General features: G+C 34.9%; 1 protein-coding gene across 5 annotated transcripts in view; it reads left to right on the top strand.

Annotated features, from left to right (window-relative positions):
• The window catches only part of ATP11B (ATPase phospholipid transporting 11B (putative)), a 61369-nt gene that overhangs the window by 34088 nt on the left and 12634 nt on the right, over nt 1-14647 (top strand). For 4 of the 5 annotated variants that reach the window (XM_082767305.1, XM_082767304.1, XM_082767306.1 and 1 more), the window contains exons 22-28: nt 433-578; nt 1748-1807; nt 2690-2817; nt 3573-3711; nt 6787-6852; nt 7133-7236; nt 7866-8031. In XM_082767305.1, the coding sequence (XP_082623431.1) occupies nt 433-578; nt 1748-1807; nt 2690-2817; nt 3573-3711; nt 6787-6852; nt 7133-7236; nt 7866-8031 (809 nt within the window). Of the gene's footprint in view, nt 1-432; nt 579-1747; nt 1808-2689; nt 2818-3572; nt 3712-6786; nt 6853-7132; nt 7237-7865; nt 8032-11836; nt 11942-14647 lie in introns of those variants that run through there. The other variant, XM_082767307.1, reaches the window with a different exon arrangement.

Below are 14647 nucleotides of genomic sequence, written 5' to 3'. Positions count from 1 at the left end.
TTAAATAAGAGCTTGGTACAACAGGCTGTTGAGTCTGTTGCCATTTTGATTAAAAATGTGTAAGTAATATTTAGTTGTGACAGTGATTTTTAAGACTGTGGGTATAGCCTGTCTGAGGAGGTTACGGTCCAGTAGCAGATGATACTTTATTATATTTTTAAGTATATTTTTTAAGTCTATTTTTAAGTATAGTTTATGGTGGTTTTTTAATTGGATCATCATTGAACAAGCATTTTCCCTAGGTTGGATCAAGAGTAATGCCTTAGTTTGACACTTCTTCAAATCTTTAGTTATGTTGAAGTATAGAATAAGAGAACTATGTCTTTAGATGTAGGTTAGATATATGCACATGTATGTTGTTTTTTTAAATAACAACAATTCATTTTGATCATGTTTAACCTGTCTTTTGTTTTTGTATCCCAAATATTATAGGAATCATGGGCAAGGAAGGAAGACAAGCTGTAAGAAATAGTGACTATGCAATAGCACGGTTTAAATTCCTCTCCAAGTTGCTTTTTGTTCATGGACACTTTTACTATATTAGAATAGCAACCCTTGTACAGTACTTTTTTTATAAGGTAAGTGTTCACAGTGTGTGACAGTGAACTTCATAGAAAACCATGTATGTATTTCCCAGCAAGAAATTTGTTTTAGATTTAACATTTTTGTTGGGAACAAATGAAATTAGCCCATTTAAACGTGTTTTCTGTTGTTGATGTTTCTACAACCAAATGCAGTTACAAACCAAATGCAGGTTTTTAACTGTGAAATTCCTTAGTATTTCCACTAGAAGTAGGTTTTAAATACCTCAGTGAGTTCACCTAGTGTGGGAGACAGATACTGTTTGCTTGCTGAAAGCAGTAGTGCTAGCTTGAAATTAAATGCCTTCTTTACCAAGATGTTAAAATACAACCTTTTTGTTTACTGATTTTTAAAATTAACTAAATACATTTATTTTCAAAGGAAAAAAGAAAGCAGGAAATATGTGAGGGAGGGAAGGACCTGCAGAGAAGCATGTGGGGAGAGAACATGGTCTTTGCCTGCAGGCTCACCTTAAGGAAATTTAACAGTCCCAGCCTTGACTTAAAAAAAAAAAAAATCCCGAGGTGAAACAGGCCAAGGAAAATATGCACCAGCAACCAAGTTATCTCTGGATGCCTCTTGGGGTTTTATAGACTTGGAGCAGCAGGGAGCATGAGCAAAATATTGGAGGGAAAAGTTGGTGTTTGGAAGCCTGGGAGCTCAGTCCTGGGCTGGAGTGCTTAAAACTCAAAACTAATAGCTTTTTTTTTGTGTGTGTGTTGATCATCAGGCATAAGTGAAAAACAAAACAAAAACCTTACCTCACTATCAGACTAGCTATTATAGGTATTAGGAAAAATTTATTTGCCATGAGGGTGGTCAAACATTGAAACAGGCTCCCTGGTGAGGTGGTAAACACCCCAGACCTGTCAGTGTTTGAGGCGTTTGGGTAATGCCCTTAGTAATGTGCTTTAACTTTTGGTTAGCCCTGAAGTGGTCAGGCAGTTGGTGATCATCAGGCACTTGATGATCCTTGTAGGTCCCTTCCAACTGAACTATTCTATTCTAATTTAAATTTATCTGTAATTCTAGCGTTGGCCGCTAAGCCACATTTTTGTCTTCTAACCACGTATTTTTACTCGCTTGCAAGAGTTAGCAATTTCTTTTGGGAACTGTAAGGCATATGCTGAAGGGTTAATTATTTCATTCACTTCTTGTTTTTCAGAATGTGTGCTTTATTACACCACAATTTTTATATCAGTTCTTCTGTTTGTTTTCACAACAAGTAAGTATAGGATGCCTTATAGCTTGTGTATGAGAATCTCAGGTAAATAACTAAAAAAAACTATGAAATATTCTTTCCTCATCGAAAGCAAGTGTATTTGGTGATATTTTTTTTTTCAACTTAGTACTGCTGATGAATGAATCTCTCACTGTTAGGCAATTCATACGAATGAAAAGAAAGTTGCACATGTAAGATTTTTTTACTGAGCTCTCTGTAAGAGCTTTTTGTTCAGTTTGGATGCAAAGATGCTGTCAAAATGGTGTGTCATTCGTTAAATGGCTGTTGTTTCTTTTCCTCCAGAGAAATTATAAATCATTAGTGAAGTTCAGGATATTTTGGCCTGTATCTTTCAAGTTTGCTTGACTAACTGCTGGGCTTCTGTTTCCCACAATTAAAATAAATGTATATGTGATTATATATAACCATATTTTTGATGAGTATAACTTTTTTTTATTCACCTATTTTCTGTAGGAACAGGAGAGGGTTCTTTGCTTCAGTGTAAATTTAAGTTTCAGGCTGTTGACTGTAAAAATTACATATATACCATAATAAAACTTTCTTTTAGCAGCTTTATGTACTTTGAGAGTACTTTAAAATGTTTGTAAGTTTTAAAGTTCTTCTGCATGCTTTTCTTCTGATATTGGCAAATTAATTGTTTCATGGAAAAGGTAGAGTACATAAAAGCACCACAGATGTAAAATTCAATAAAAATCTAGATTAATTTTTCTGTTTGACAGCTCGATGTTACTAGATCATTATGTTAATATAGCTTTTTTCTACTCAGTAAATTTATGTGATTAAATGATTTGCTTCTGCTGTTGATTTTAATAAATATGAACAACTCTTCACATTTCTCAAAATAATTTTTATTTCCATTTTCAGACACTCTATGACAGTGTATACCTGACCTTGTACAATATTTGTTTCACTTCCTTGCCTGTCCTCATCTACAGTCTTTTTGAACAGCATGTGCATCCGCATGTATTACAGAGTAAACCCGTGCTCTATCGGTATGTATATCCTACCTACATCGCAACAGCAGCATACCATTTAGAACAGTGACATCTGTAGAAGTCTGAACTTGCTACTATGCATTCCTTTTATCTGTAATTTATGCAATTTTCAATAATTATCCTCAAGAGAGGAAGTACTGCACCTACAGTTAAGCAAAATTAGTATTTTAAAGAGAAGTATCTTTTTATGTTAGCCATGTTAAAACTGGAAGAGTTGAATACTTGGTCAACTTATATGATTGGCGGCCTTCTCCTGCATTGCCTGGAGAAGGTGAAAAATACTCAAACATGAAAAATGAAGAACTAAGATACAATAGTTAAGGAATCACTGCAAAAATGCTTTTCTAAGAGGGGAATTGTTTTCCTGTGGAATTAGATATCCTCCCAGTGGTAGAATGTTGCACTGCATACCACTGGAAGAAAGACTTCTTCTAGACAGGATAATGGGCAAGTATCAGATCTGGCTATTTCTTCTCTTACAATTCCACATGTAAGGAGAATTCTAGTTTGTGCTAGTTTGAATTTGACCCATAAGACAAAATTTACGTTGATGATCCCTGCATAAGCAGAGTCATCTCTGAGTTCTTTTTGCTCATAATTTACATAATTTTTCTTTCGTATGTTGACATTCATTAAGCATATCTTGGTGCAGTTGAGAGATACATTTATTCAAAGCAGTAGCAGTTATGTAGTATGAATAGCTGATGGGTTATAAAAAGACAATCTGAAATCCGAAATCTTTATTTCTGCAGAGACATCAGTAAAAATGCTCATCTAGGCTATAAACCATTTCTTTACTGGACGATCTTGGGCTTCTTTCATGCATTTATTTTCTTTTATGGCTCGTATCTTCTAATGGGAGAAGACACTTCGCTGCTGGGAAATGGCCAGGTAAAATGTCATGAGGATTGTTCTCTGATTGTATTTTTTGGTGATATTTTGTAATACATATATTTTTTTTTAATTCAAAATTGTCAGAAAAAATCTAAGATGTTTTTGATTTTATTAACTGTATAAATACCAAAGATGCTTTACCATTCATCGTGTGTGCTCTCAATATTTTGAAGACAATAACTAATTTAATGAAATCATCAAATACTGATTTGAACTCTTGTGTTTTAATGATGTCAAAGTTGAGAGGAAAAGTCATGTTAAAAAAAAACAAACACTTCAGATGAAACCATTAGATTAATTAAGGTTGGAAAGCCTTTACAATTCTGCTTTCTCGTCAGACCAGTTTAGAACAACCTGAATCTTGGTTACTCATAAAACTGTTATGGGTAGTGATACAAAAGTCATTTGCATCACGCCTTATGCTGTTCTTACTACTGACATGAGGTGTGTGCTGATTTTCATGTAGCCTTTGGTAGTGTTGCAAGTTACGGCACTTGGTCTAAAAATAGCTTTATGTTGTATTCACACTGGTCTGCTGATGATAGCTTGTGCCCATTCCCTTAGGAAGCTTAGCATGGAAAAGGGTTTCCATGTAATGGTGAGGAGGCAATGGTCAAAAATTGGACTGAGTGACTAAAATCAGAGAGCATGTGAACTGGTCGTTAACATCCTTGCAGAGAAAAGAGCAATAAAAGGGGGAATGAAACAGCTGTCTGGAGTATCTATTTCATCATGAGATCCTATAGAAGAACCTTAATGTGGTTGTGCTTCAGACTAAAATGTCTTTCATAACTGAGGTGTGGATGTCCTCTGCTGTCATTTATTACAAGCTGTGTGACTTTGAAATACTTGTGAGTTGGTAAAGGACCTTCAGTATTTATCTAATGAAGTACTTCTGTGCTATGAGTCAGTGCGTTTCTGAGCATCTGTCTTAGTTGTCAAGGCACCTTACTTCAAAACTGCTTAGTGAACATCTACAAAGCAGAAAGATGCTTTTTAACATCGTATATAATAACAATTGTTTAGTTTAGGGAACTGATTATATTCTGTAAAGCTAAACTAAGTGTTAGTGCAGTCTTTATGGAGAAGGTTCTCTTATTGTTTCTTGTACAAACTAATCTCTCAACTGAATCTTTGAAGTACAGCTTTCACATGCACTCTGGCTTTTCACATTTTCTGTGATGTGACCTAAAAAAAAGTCTTCAGTATGTATTTCGAGATACTCTACTTTCTGTGGGGTTGCTAAAAGATGCTTATTTGAACAGGTAGAATTGGTTATGGCCTAAAATAAGTTGCAAGTAGTATGTGCCTGAAAAAGCCACGAGTTAAGGGCAAGAGAAACTTGTATACTGTTGAAGTGCTTTCTTGTAATAGTCCTCAAGAAATGATCACTTTACACAAATGTGTGATACAATACAGTGATATATCCTATCCTAAGGCAATGAGCCAGCAATTAGCCTTATTTTTTCATTCTGAGTTCCAAGTTTGGAGCAAAGCAGAAGAGAACAGTACATAATTTTTTAATGATGGTGGTTTGTTAGGCTTACATCAACACATTGCGCAACAACTTGATCTTTTAGTTCTTTTTTCTCCCCCCTTTTTCATGCTGTGCATGTCGTCAGCTATTGAAACCTAACAGGCAAATGGTAAGAGCGTAGAAGAGGAGGAGATACAAAGTATTGTATCTGTTACTTCACAGGATTAAAGGATGCAGCATCCACAGTGTAAATGTGTTCAAAAATAAAATGGTGGCAAGAATCTGTTCATGTTTTCATTCTAACTCCGTGACCGTTTTAGAACAGTGTTAACAAAGACACTTTCTTTCACAGGTCACTCTGAAGCAGTAGACTAATTTTATTTCAAGATTATTATTGCAGCAATTAATAGCAAGCATGCTGTTAAATGCTTCATATTTACCTTTTACACCAAAATAGGCTTCACAAGATGCATTTCAACAAAGATTTGTAAAATTGTCCGTAAATCCAGACTTACAGCTGCCTTAACTTTTCACCCATGTATAAAGATGAGAAAAGCAGTTGTGAGATCTCTGATAAGGTGGTTGGGAATTTTTTTTATTTTTATTTTTTGTCAGAGCTCTGTAACAAGGACTACAACTGTGCAAAACCCTTTTCATGCCCCTGTGCTGTACTAACCAGTCCAATCTAGGATGACTTTGCCTGTCTGCATGTAGTCCCTTTGTCCTTGCTTGCTTAGTTTGTTACTGGTAAATAATGAGGTGAGGGTTTGTTCATTTTTAGTATGGTATTGATTGAAAAATAAATAAATGAAAAAGCAGTCTTTGGTTTCGGTATTGAGACTGCTTGCAACAGCAGAGTAGTTGGACGTGTATAGAGTGGCGTGTGTCTGAGTAGCATGTGGGTAGAGAGAATACAAACTCACATCCCTGCTTGGTGTCAGAGCTGAGATTTCGTTGTTGTAGAACTTGTTCAGAGTTTTGATAGTCTATCTTATGTGGGCAAGAGAATACAAAAGTGACTGATACAGCGTTTTAGAATTGAAACTTCATTTTGTGTTCACTAGCCTTGAAACAAAGTGTCTTTTCCTTATCATTTTCCTTGAAAACTATAATGGCACCATTATTTTTGAATTGTAAAATTGTGCTTGGGAAAAATGTGAACTTACAGGTGATGCTGCATGTTGAAAACTGTCTGAAAATGTTAAAACTGTAAGTGTTTTGCAGTTATGTTAAAGTGAATACCTTCTACCTGATATTTTTGTTCAGATGCTTACATTTAATCAATCAATTTGTATCTTCATTTTCCTGTCATTTCATGTAATTATTTTGAGCTTTCTTCATTCACATAGCCTTTATGGTGACTTGTTTTGAACCAGGAAGGAAGATGACTTGTAGAATGTTAATTTTGCTCCTATCATAAGCTCTATTTTTTCTAGTAGTTTGTTTTGTGTCCTTCTTTTTCATGATGCAAGCTTTGTCCACAGATTTGTTTTATTAGTATAGCAGACTTGAGAAAATTCTAACTTTCCATGAATGCTTTGGCCGATCATTTTTATTACTAATACTAATTTATTTTTGCCTTGCCACTTTCTTAGATGTTTGGAAACTGGACATTTGGTACTTTGGTCTTCACCGTTATGGTTATAACTGTTACGATGAAGGTATGTTACCATCATCTCCGTTTTGATACATAGGCAACTATGTAATTGAACAATAATTTAAAATAGCTTTAAAAGTTATATGGAAGTAACTGATTCTTAAGAATTCCAGAGAAGGGGTTATTATTTTGGTTTCAAAGGTGCTTTTGCATGTTACAATAATATTTAGTTTTAGCACAAGTGCAGTTCACAAGCATGATCAAATGACTTCAGACCAGTATTTGTCATTTTCTGTGAAGTGTGAGGAGAAAAATGAAATTTATTGAAGTTATCTTTGTTTCAGATGGCACTAGAAACTCACTTCTGGACATGGATAAACCATTTTGTTACTTGGGGATCCATTGTATTTTATTTCATATTCTCCTTATTTTATGGGGGAATTATCTGGTGAGTTATTTTTTCTTCCTTTCTATAGGACATGTGATAAATGAAATCATGAAAGAACACAGGTATTACGTTTTACCATGTTGCTCTGAATTTTGTGGCAGGTGTTGAAAAAATGTAGTTCTAAGCTTACTGAGGCCATTTACGTTTTGCGATTCTTTTAGAAATGGGAGCCATGTTGCTAAACTGTGATGTGCTCAAGGACAGGGATTACTTGTCTCTGACAGCCTGAGACTAAAAAATAGAAATGCCTTTAGAAAAGTACATAGGGTTCCCAGAAGGTTTTGTGTAGAAGGCAAATGCAATAGAAATGATGATTCTGGTAAATCAGTAAAGTGATACATTTTCGCTTGTGTTTGGGGGGCTTGGAGCTATAGGACATTGAGTGATTTTCTGCAACATAGTTTAAAACAGATCATTTTCCTCTGAAGTTGGGTACCCTCTGTCCTCAGTGTTTCTTTGTAGGCCAGGTCCAGGAGATTGCTAATGTTCTTGGACAGCAAACGGTTGTACCTCTGTATCCTAAGAGACTTGTTGCTTGACATATTTTAGGATACACTTGAGCTTGCCTGTACTGTACTGTTGTTTCTAGAAGTTCCTTATAATAATTACCACTTCTTTTAACTTCTCAGGCCATTTTTACATACCCAAGATATGTACTTTGTATTTGTTCAACTGTTGTCAAGTGGTTCTGCTTGGTTTGCCATAATCCTCATAGTAGTTGCTTGTTTGTTTCTTGATGTTGTGAAGAAAGTTCTGTACCGACATCTACAACCAACGAGTACTGAAAAAGCTCAGGTAATGTTATGCTTTTATATCCAGCTTGATCAATATGTGAAAGAATGCATTTGTTAAAATCTGTCTTGTAAACTAATTACTTTCCTGTGTTATTTTGTTGTCCTCTTATACTGCTGTCATGTTTAATGTATAAATGAGTGTTCTCATTTCAAAAGATAAATTTTAATTGAGTATTACCAAAATGAGAACACCATTTTACAAGGCAATGACATCTGTGCTTAAGTAATCAATATATTAACAATAGTAGACTTACTTATAGAGGGGTCATTCAATCTTTTGCATCTCAGTTTGCAACTGCATAAGAGGATCATATATACCTGCTTTAAAATGGTAACTGAACTTGTTTGTCTAGGTATTAGAAGTTTTCTTCAACTGTAATTAATACTGAATAGTTCTTAAAATGTTGATGAAAACAATTTTAAATAATACTTTAGTAGGACTTGTTTTAATTAGTATTTCTTAAATCTTGTTTGTATTATACATATGCCATGTAAATGATTGCTGATTATATAATTAAAGATAATTACCCATGTGGTATTTTCCTAAATTCATAGATGGGGTCTAAAGAGACACTGATAATAGAATCTTTCTCTTGCCTGAAGCAGGCCACAAAATCTCCTTGAAATCATTCTTGTTGAAATTGAGCTCTCTTTTAGTTAAACGTGTCCTCTGTATTTGAGTGTTTTTACTTTTTAGTGGCAGTACAGAGAAGTCTTGACCCACAATTCTCAGTCACCCTCTCTGGTTTTATTTTTCAGCACTTATCTTTGTATACCCTTTCTGATAAACTGTAAGTTCTTCTGTTAATGACTTTTTTATTCACAGTTAGGTTTCTGATCAAATTAATTTGATCTGACAGAGATTGAACTTGAACTTTTAAAGGAGAAAAAAAAAAAAAAAAAAGTTTGTAATCTATACTTCTGTAATCTGTACCACTCCTTAAATTTTGTCTATCACCACAAGACACAATATTCCAGCATTGCTTACATCAGTGCCAAGTATGGGAATTACAAGTTCCTCAGCTGTATTCAGTTCACTAAATAATATAGGTCAATAACCTGTTATCTTCTGCATCTTTCTTATCTGCAAGAGCTGGTTTTCTTCCAGGTCATTGCCAAGAGGTCAGATAGCAGTAAAAAAGACAGTAAATAGAAAAGCAGCCAGTTGATGAAGATAGCCCATATACAGTTCTCTTCTGAAAACTGTTGGCAGTTTTTAGTCTGTTTAATGTGTGCCATATTGATTTTTGTGGTGTCCTAGATGCTTAATCCAAATTTTATTGAGCTATGTACACAGAACTCTTAACCACATTACATCAGTGTTGTTACCTTTAGTATTTAATCTTTAAATTACTTTGATGTATGTGCCTTTTTATTCACTTGAATTATATTACCCTTCTAATTTGTGTTTAAAAACATCCATGTGAGATGTTCTGCTGACAAACCTGTAGCTAGCCAAAATATCTATTAATCCCTTTTCAGAATTGGAATACTAGCTGCATTTTCGACTCCTGGAATTTAATAGCTGAAATCCAAGCTTTAATCCGAGTGGTTGCTCTTAAAAAACCACTAGCTTACAGAAAACTGCTCAGATAGACCTGCTAAGAATCCTGATTGCATGTTTGATTTTAGAGAACTTCTTCTTTACTTACTTAGATTCTTTTTTTTTTTTTTTCCCCTTAAAAACTTAACACAATATTTATTGAACACTTCCATTTCATTTCTTTACATCAACTATTTCTGTTTGGCAGTGTATCAGTATGGTTGCCGAGGTTTCTCGTGTCCCTAAAAAAAAAAAAAAAAAAAAAAAAAGCACTTGCATTAAAACACCAAAAGCCGTACATTTTTCCTGTAGCCTTTGCCATATAATCCTTATTTCATTGTCTTATTTTCTTAATTGATTCAAAAAAAAAATCAGGTTGTTTGTTTCAATTACAGTCGTTTGTATCAAGGACACAATCAGGCTTCTTACCTTTAAGAAACCATCTTGCTGGACGTTTAACACATTTCTTGTGGCTATAGCTTAATTCATGGCCATGATAATTTTGTTTTGTGCACAGCTTGATTTTCCTTTTCCTCATTCTGCAGTGCCATTTGACAGCCATTTCAACGCCAAGGTCTGTGTTTACTAAAGCACTGCCTTTTTCTGAAAACTAGCTCCTGACACTGCAAAGTTTAAGTATTTAAAATGTGATTTGACCAAAAATTCTTCAGCAGCCAGCTGGTGGTTTCTCTGCATGTCTGATAGCAAAATCACAGTTAGAAATGTATTTCCAAAAAGAAGTCACCTGTTTGTGGCTTTTATGAGGTTTATTTTGTTGAGATTTTCCACATTGTAATGTGACAATTGACCCTACAGAATTTCATAAGCTATTCTTCAAGTGAAGAAGTAGACCTAAGTGAATATATTCAAGATGACCAACTTATTTTCCATGCTTACTTTCAGGAAGTAACAGGATGCTTCTTTCATTATTATACCTCATTAGATGTATTTTAAATTTGAGGTAAATATTTTTCTTTCATTTTCAAAGCAGAGGAAATGTCTCAAGCTTTCCAATAGAGTGAGTTTGGAGAACACTTGTGTCCTAAAGCACCCTCTGTGCAACTGAATTATTTTTAATTTTTCATTTTTAACTGTATGACTAAAGTGGTGCATTTGCATGTTGAGGGAAGAAAAGTTTAGTTTACAGTTCCTAAGTTTTTATTAGAGCAAGACAAATTGTTACATGAACTAATATTTAGTTACTGATGTTTAAATTCATAGCTATTTAAATTACTTCTTCCCTCCATTATTTAGATTGTAAAATATTCCCCTGAAAGTTGTGAGTAAAACTAACATGTCTTTCTTGACTGAAAATGCTTGTTCCAATTATTTTACTCTTCCAGAAACTTAGAGCACACTATTTGTGTGAATTACGCACTGTAGCGCTCTGAATTAACCCAATCTATAGGTGTCTACATTACTCTATTGAGTATGTAAGCAACTTAATTTTAAATCCTTTAATTGGTGTAAGGTCATAGTATCAACAGTCATGGTTAAATGTTACACTTAGATAAATTACTTCCAAGAAAGCGATTAAATTTAACCAGTATAAGGGAGAACCACTTTAGAAGGTGTTAAACTTTAAATGTAATTTTTCTATGTTCTACAATGACTTTAAGGAAAATAAAAATCTGTGTCTTCCATGGGCTAGCATGAGTTGACTTCTATCACAGGATTAGCTTGGTTAGATCTACCTTTCCCTTTTAGGGTGCCAGTGTCTTTTTTTTTGTTGTTGTTTGTTTTGGTTTAGGTTGTGTTTTGGTTTGTTTTTCTCCTGTGTTCCTAGTTTTTTTGCCGACCTTGAAGACAGTACATCATATGTTTGACTTTGGTCTTCTGCCTTTGGTCTTTTACCCCGTTCTGGGTAATTTCTGACTATAGTTCTGTTCTTTCCCAACTATGGCAAGTAGGAAGACTTGGACAGTAAGGGAAATCTGAATCAAAATATAAATCTTGTGGTAAATCACAGCACTGTTGAGGAAACAAGGTAATACAGAGTAAGGATGTGAGGTAAAGTATAGACATGTAAGCGTAAAGGCCTTTGTCTTTAGTGTGAAAGCCGAGGTGCACTCAGGTATGGTCCTCCCAAACAACAACTGGCCGTGATGATCCAGGAACTGTCTTAAAGGTACCAGGCTTGTGTTTCTGTATATAATGTGCATACCACTTTTATAACAATGTCTTGTCCTGTGTCTTTCTCTTAGAAAATTACTGCTGCTACTGACTGACATGTATGTTCCATCCCTTCTCTGTCCAACTGTAGATGTACTCCAACAGAGTTGCTTTAAGTGACGAGTTCATCGCACTGCAGCCATTGTCCAGGGCAAGGAATCAGCTGAGCAAAATTAGGTAGAGTAGGAGGGACAGTTCCTCATCAACTCTTATGCATGCTGAAGGTGAACTAACCAGTGCTGAGAGAGATGGGAAGAGGCATGAATATTAGCGGGTTGAGAGGGCAATATAGTGCAGATACATTAAGTTTGGTATATTTCTTGGCTTCGCTCTGTGTTTTTGAGCCAAATGCTTCTCCTAAGTAGCATGTTGGACGTGCTTTGTTTTTAGGAAAAAATATCCCTAGCATGATGCTCTACTTTTGGAATAGACCTAGCTCTTCTTGCATCCATTTTTAAATAATTATAGTTTCTAGCATGGTTAAAATGCTTTAATTTCTTCATGATCAAAATTAATAGTGCTTTTTGCATGTTGGATAATTTCAGCTTCATCAGGCCGTGACAGGAAGGTCCATATATTTCAAGCAGCAGTTTATTGCGAGTTGTTTGCCCATTTTAATTTGCTTTCACTTGTGTTGAAAGTGCAGAAAATGTTTTAAATTTGGGTGCATATGTACACTTGTGCAGCTAAGGCTTTCTGTGTTTGTTTTGTGCATATATGAAGTGAGTGTTGTTTATTTTGACTGTTACAGGTACATGTTCTCAAATACATTTTATACAAAGTTCTAGAAAATTATACAAGAAAAGATAAGTGTACATGTGTAGCAGAGTTCAGTACGTGAAACGCTATCAAATAATGATTCTCACTTGTAAGACTAAAACATTCTTATGCATCAATAATGTCTTAATCTGTTTGATGTATTATCCTACCCTTATCTACATCTATATTATATGGTAAGAAATAATGCAGAGAACTGATTTCTTTTACATAATTTGTAGGTAACTGTTGCCTAAAAGCATGAGAATGGATGCTAGGAGAACCAAGCAACCCATGTTTGGGGGGTTTGAGACACTAATTTACATTTTTTTAATAAGGGAAAGTAGAAGAGATGAGGTTGTCATTGGAAGTGGTTAGAGTATTTTTAAATCAGTTAATTGAAACAATAAAAGCCCTATTAAAATCAAAAAGAAAAAGCTTTCTGTTTGCTCTGAGAGTGGACAGTATATTTGCAGGGAGACATCTGAAGTGGCTGTTCTGCTCAGATGGCTTATTAACAGGTTTTAGCCATTATTTGTCACACTGTGAAAACACATCAGGAATTCTGCAATTTAGATTGCCAAACACCCCAGAGAGGCATTGTTTTTTGTTTTGTTTTGTTTTTTCTTTTCTTTAAATTTAGCACTTACTAGCTTTAAAGCAGAGGCAAAAACTGCAGTACAGCTACCTCTTCAATTTTAGTAAACTTAGGACTTGGCTTTCTCTAGTTCTTCGTTAGTCTTCAGATGAAAAGCAAAAGCAATATAGTGCCAGGTTTAACTGACGTATGCCATGTTCTGAGAATGTGCTTAGTGTTCTGTTGATATACCAAAGCAATGGTATATCAACAGAACATTAACACCTTTTATGAATGCAAATTAAAATATATGGGATGTTGTAATCAAATTTTGCGTGGTTAGACTTCAGTGTCCAAAAATGTTCAAGTTTATAAAACATTTGTGGTGTACACAGAATTAAGAGCTTGGGGTCTTCTAAACATCCCTGTGATTTCTGTAAGGCAGAAATGCACTCTTGTGTATGCCTCTTAAACTCTTACCTCTGAACTATAATGTAATTTTGTAGCTTGGGATGAAAAGGAAATACGACAGCACAGGTCAGGTGCAGGCTTTATGCTTACCCGGAGACGGATGACTGAATACTTGAAAAAATTCCTTTTTCTTTCTTCTATAGCTGTCTCTAGTTAGTGGAACATGTCAAATTCTATCTTGGGCTATTAACTGGGCTCCCTTGTATCTCATTTCTGTTTTTTCTTTGTAAACAAAGTTTTGCGTGTGAGGTTTGTGTTAAATGTTTGATGTCTCTGCTTCGTAAGAACTGTCAGAAATCTTAATCTGCATGCAAGACGTGTTGTTCAGATACATGTTCTAATTCTAATCAGAGATTAACTGTTTATAGAGGCTTTTACATTTTGACAGTGTATTACAGTTGTGTACAGTGTCAGGGAAACAAAAAACACAGACAGGATTTTTATTTACAGGGAAGGTTGTCAGTGCATAACATATGTAGGACTCTTAAACTGGAGCATTTACCTTAGCATGAGACCCTGTTCTTTCTTCATCTGCCCTCCCATGAATCTGTTGTTGGCTTGTTTTCCTTTCATCTCTGTAGAGATCTGCTTTCTTTACTTGTCTCCATAACTTCTGGCCCTGTCTTTATGGCCTTCATTACTTGTCTGTATTTTTTCCTCTAGTTGCTGTTACATAGGATTCCTCTCCTAATAGCTATCATATGTGATCTAGACCAGCTGTGTAGAAGTCAGAGCAGGGAGTTTTCTGTTCATTTTACACATTCCTTACAGAAACCACATAACTTCCAAAAAAACTGTACAAGTGTACAGTAGTGAAATATATCAGAACACCATAATTTGCTGAACTTTGAACAAACTTTGTCTTCCTTTACAGGTTTGTATATTGTGTTAGCATAGTGTGTTGCTTGTCTGTGAGCTAATCCACAGAACCTATGATAGGAAGAGGGAATCAATGAGAGAGTAGATTTTTCATACTGATTTTCAGTAACAAAAGTGTACATGTGTACTTACTGGAAAATGCTTTTTACTAATTATTTTGAAATAATTGAAAAAAATGGCATTTGTAGGTTTACTGATTTGAAGAAATGAAGAGTAGAA

The sequence above is a fragment of the Aythya marila genome (assembly GCF_965140915.1).
Source record: "Aythya marila genome assembly, chromosome: 9".
Classification (NCBI taxonomy): Eukaryota; Metazoa; Chordata; class Aves; order Anseriformes; family Anatidae; genus Aythya; species Aythya marila.
The sequence above is the reverse complement of the archived record's forward strand: the minus strand, read 5'-3'. Positions and strand labels throughout refer to the sequence as shown.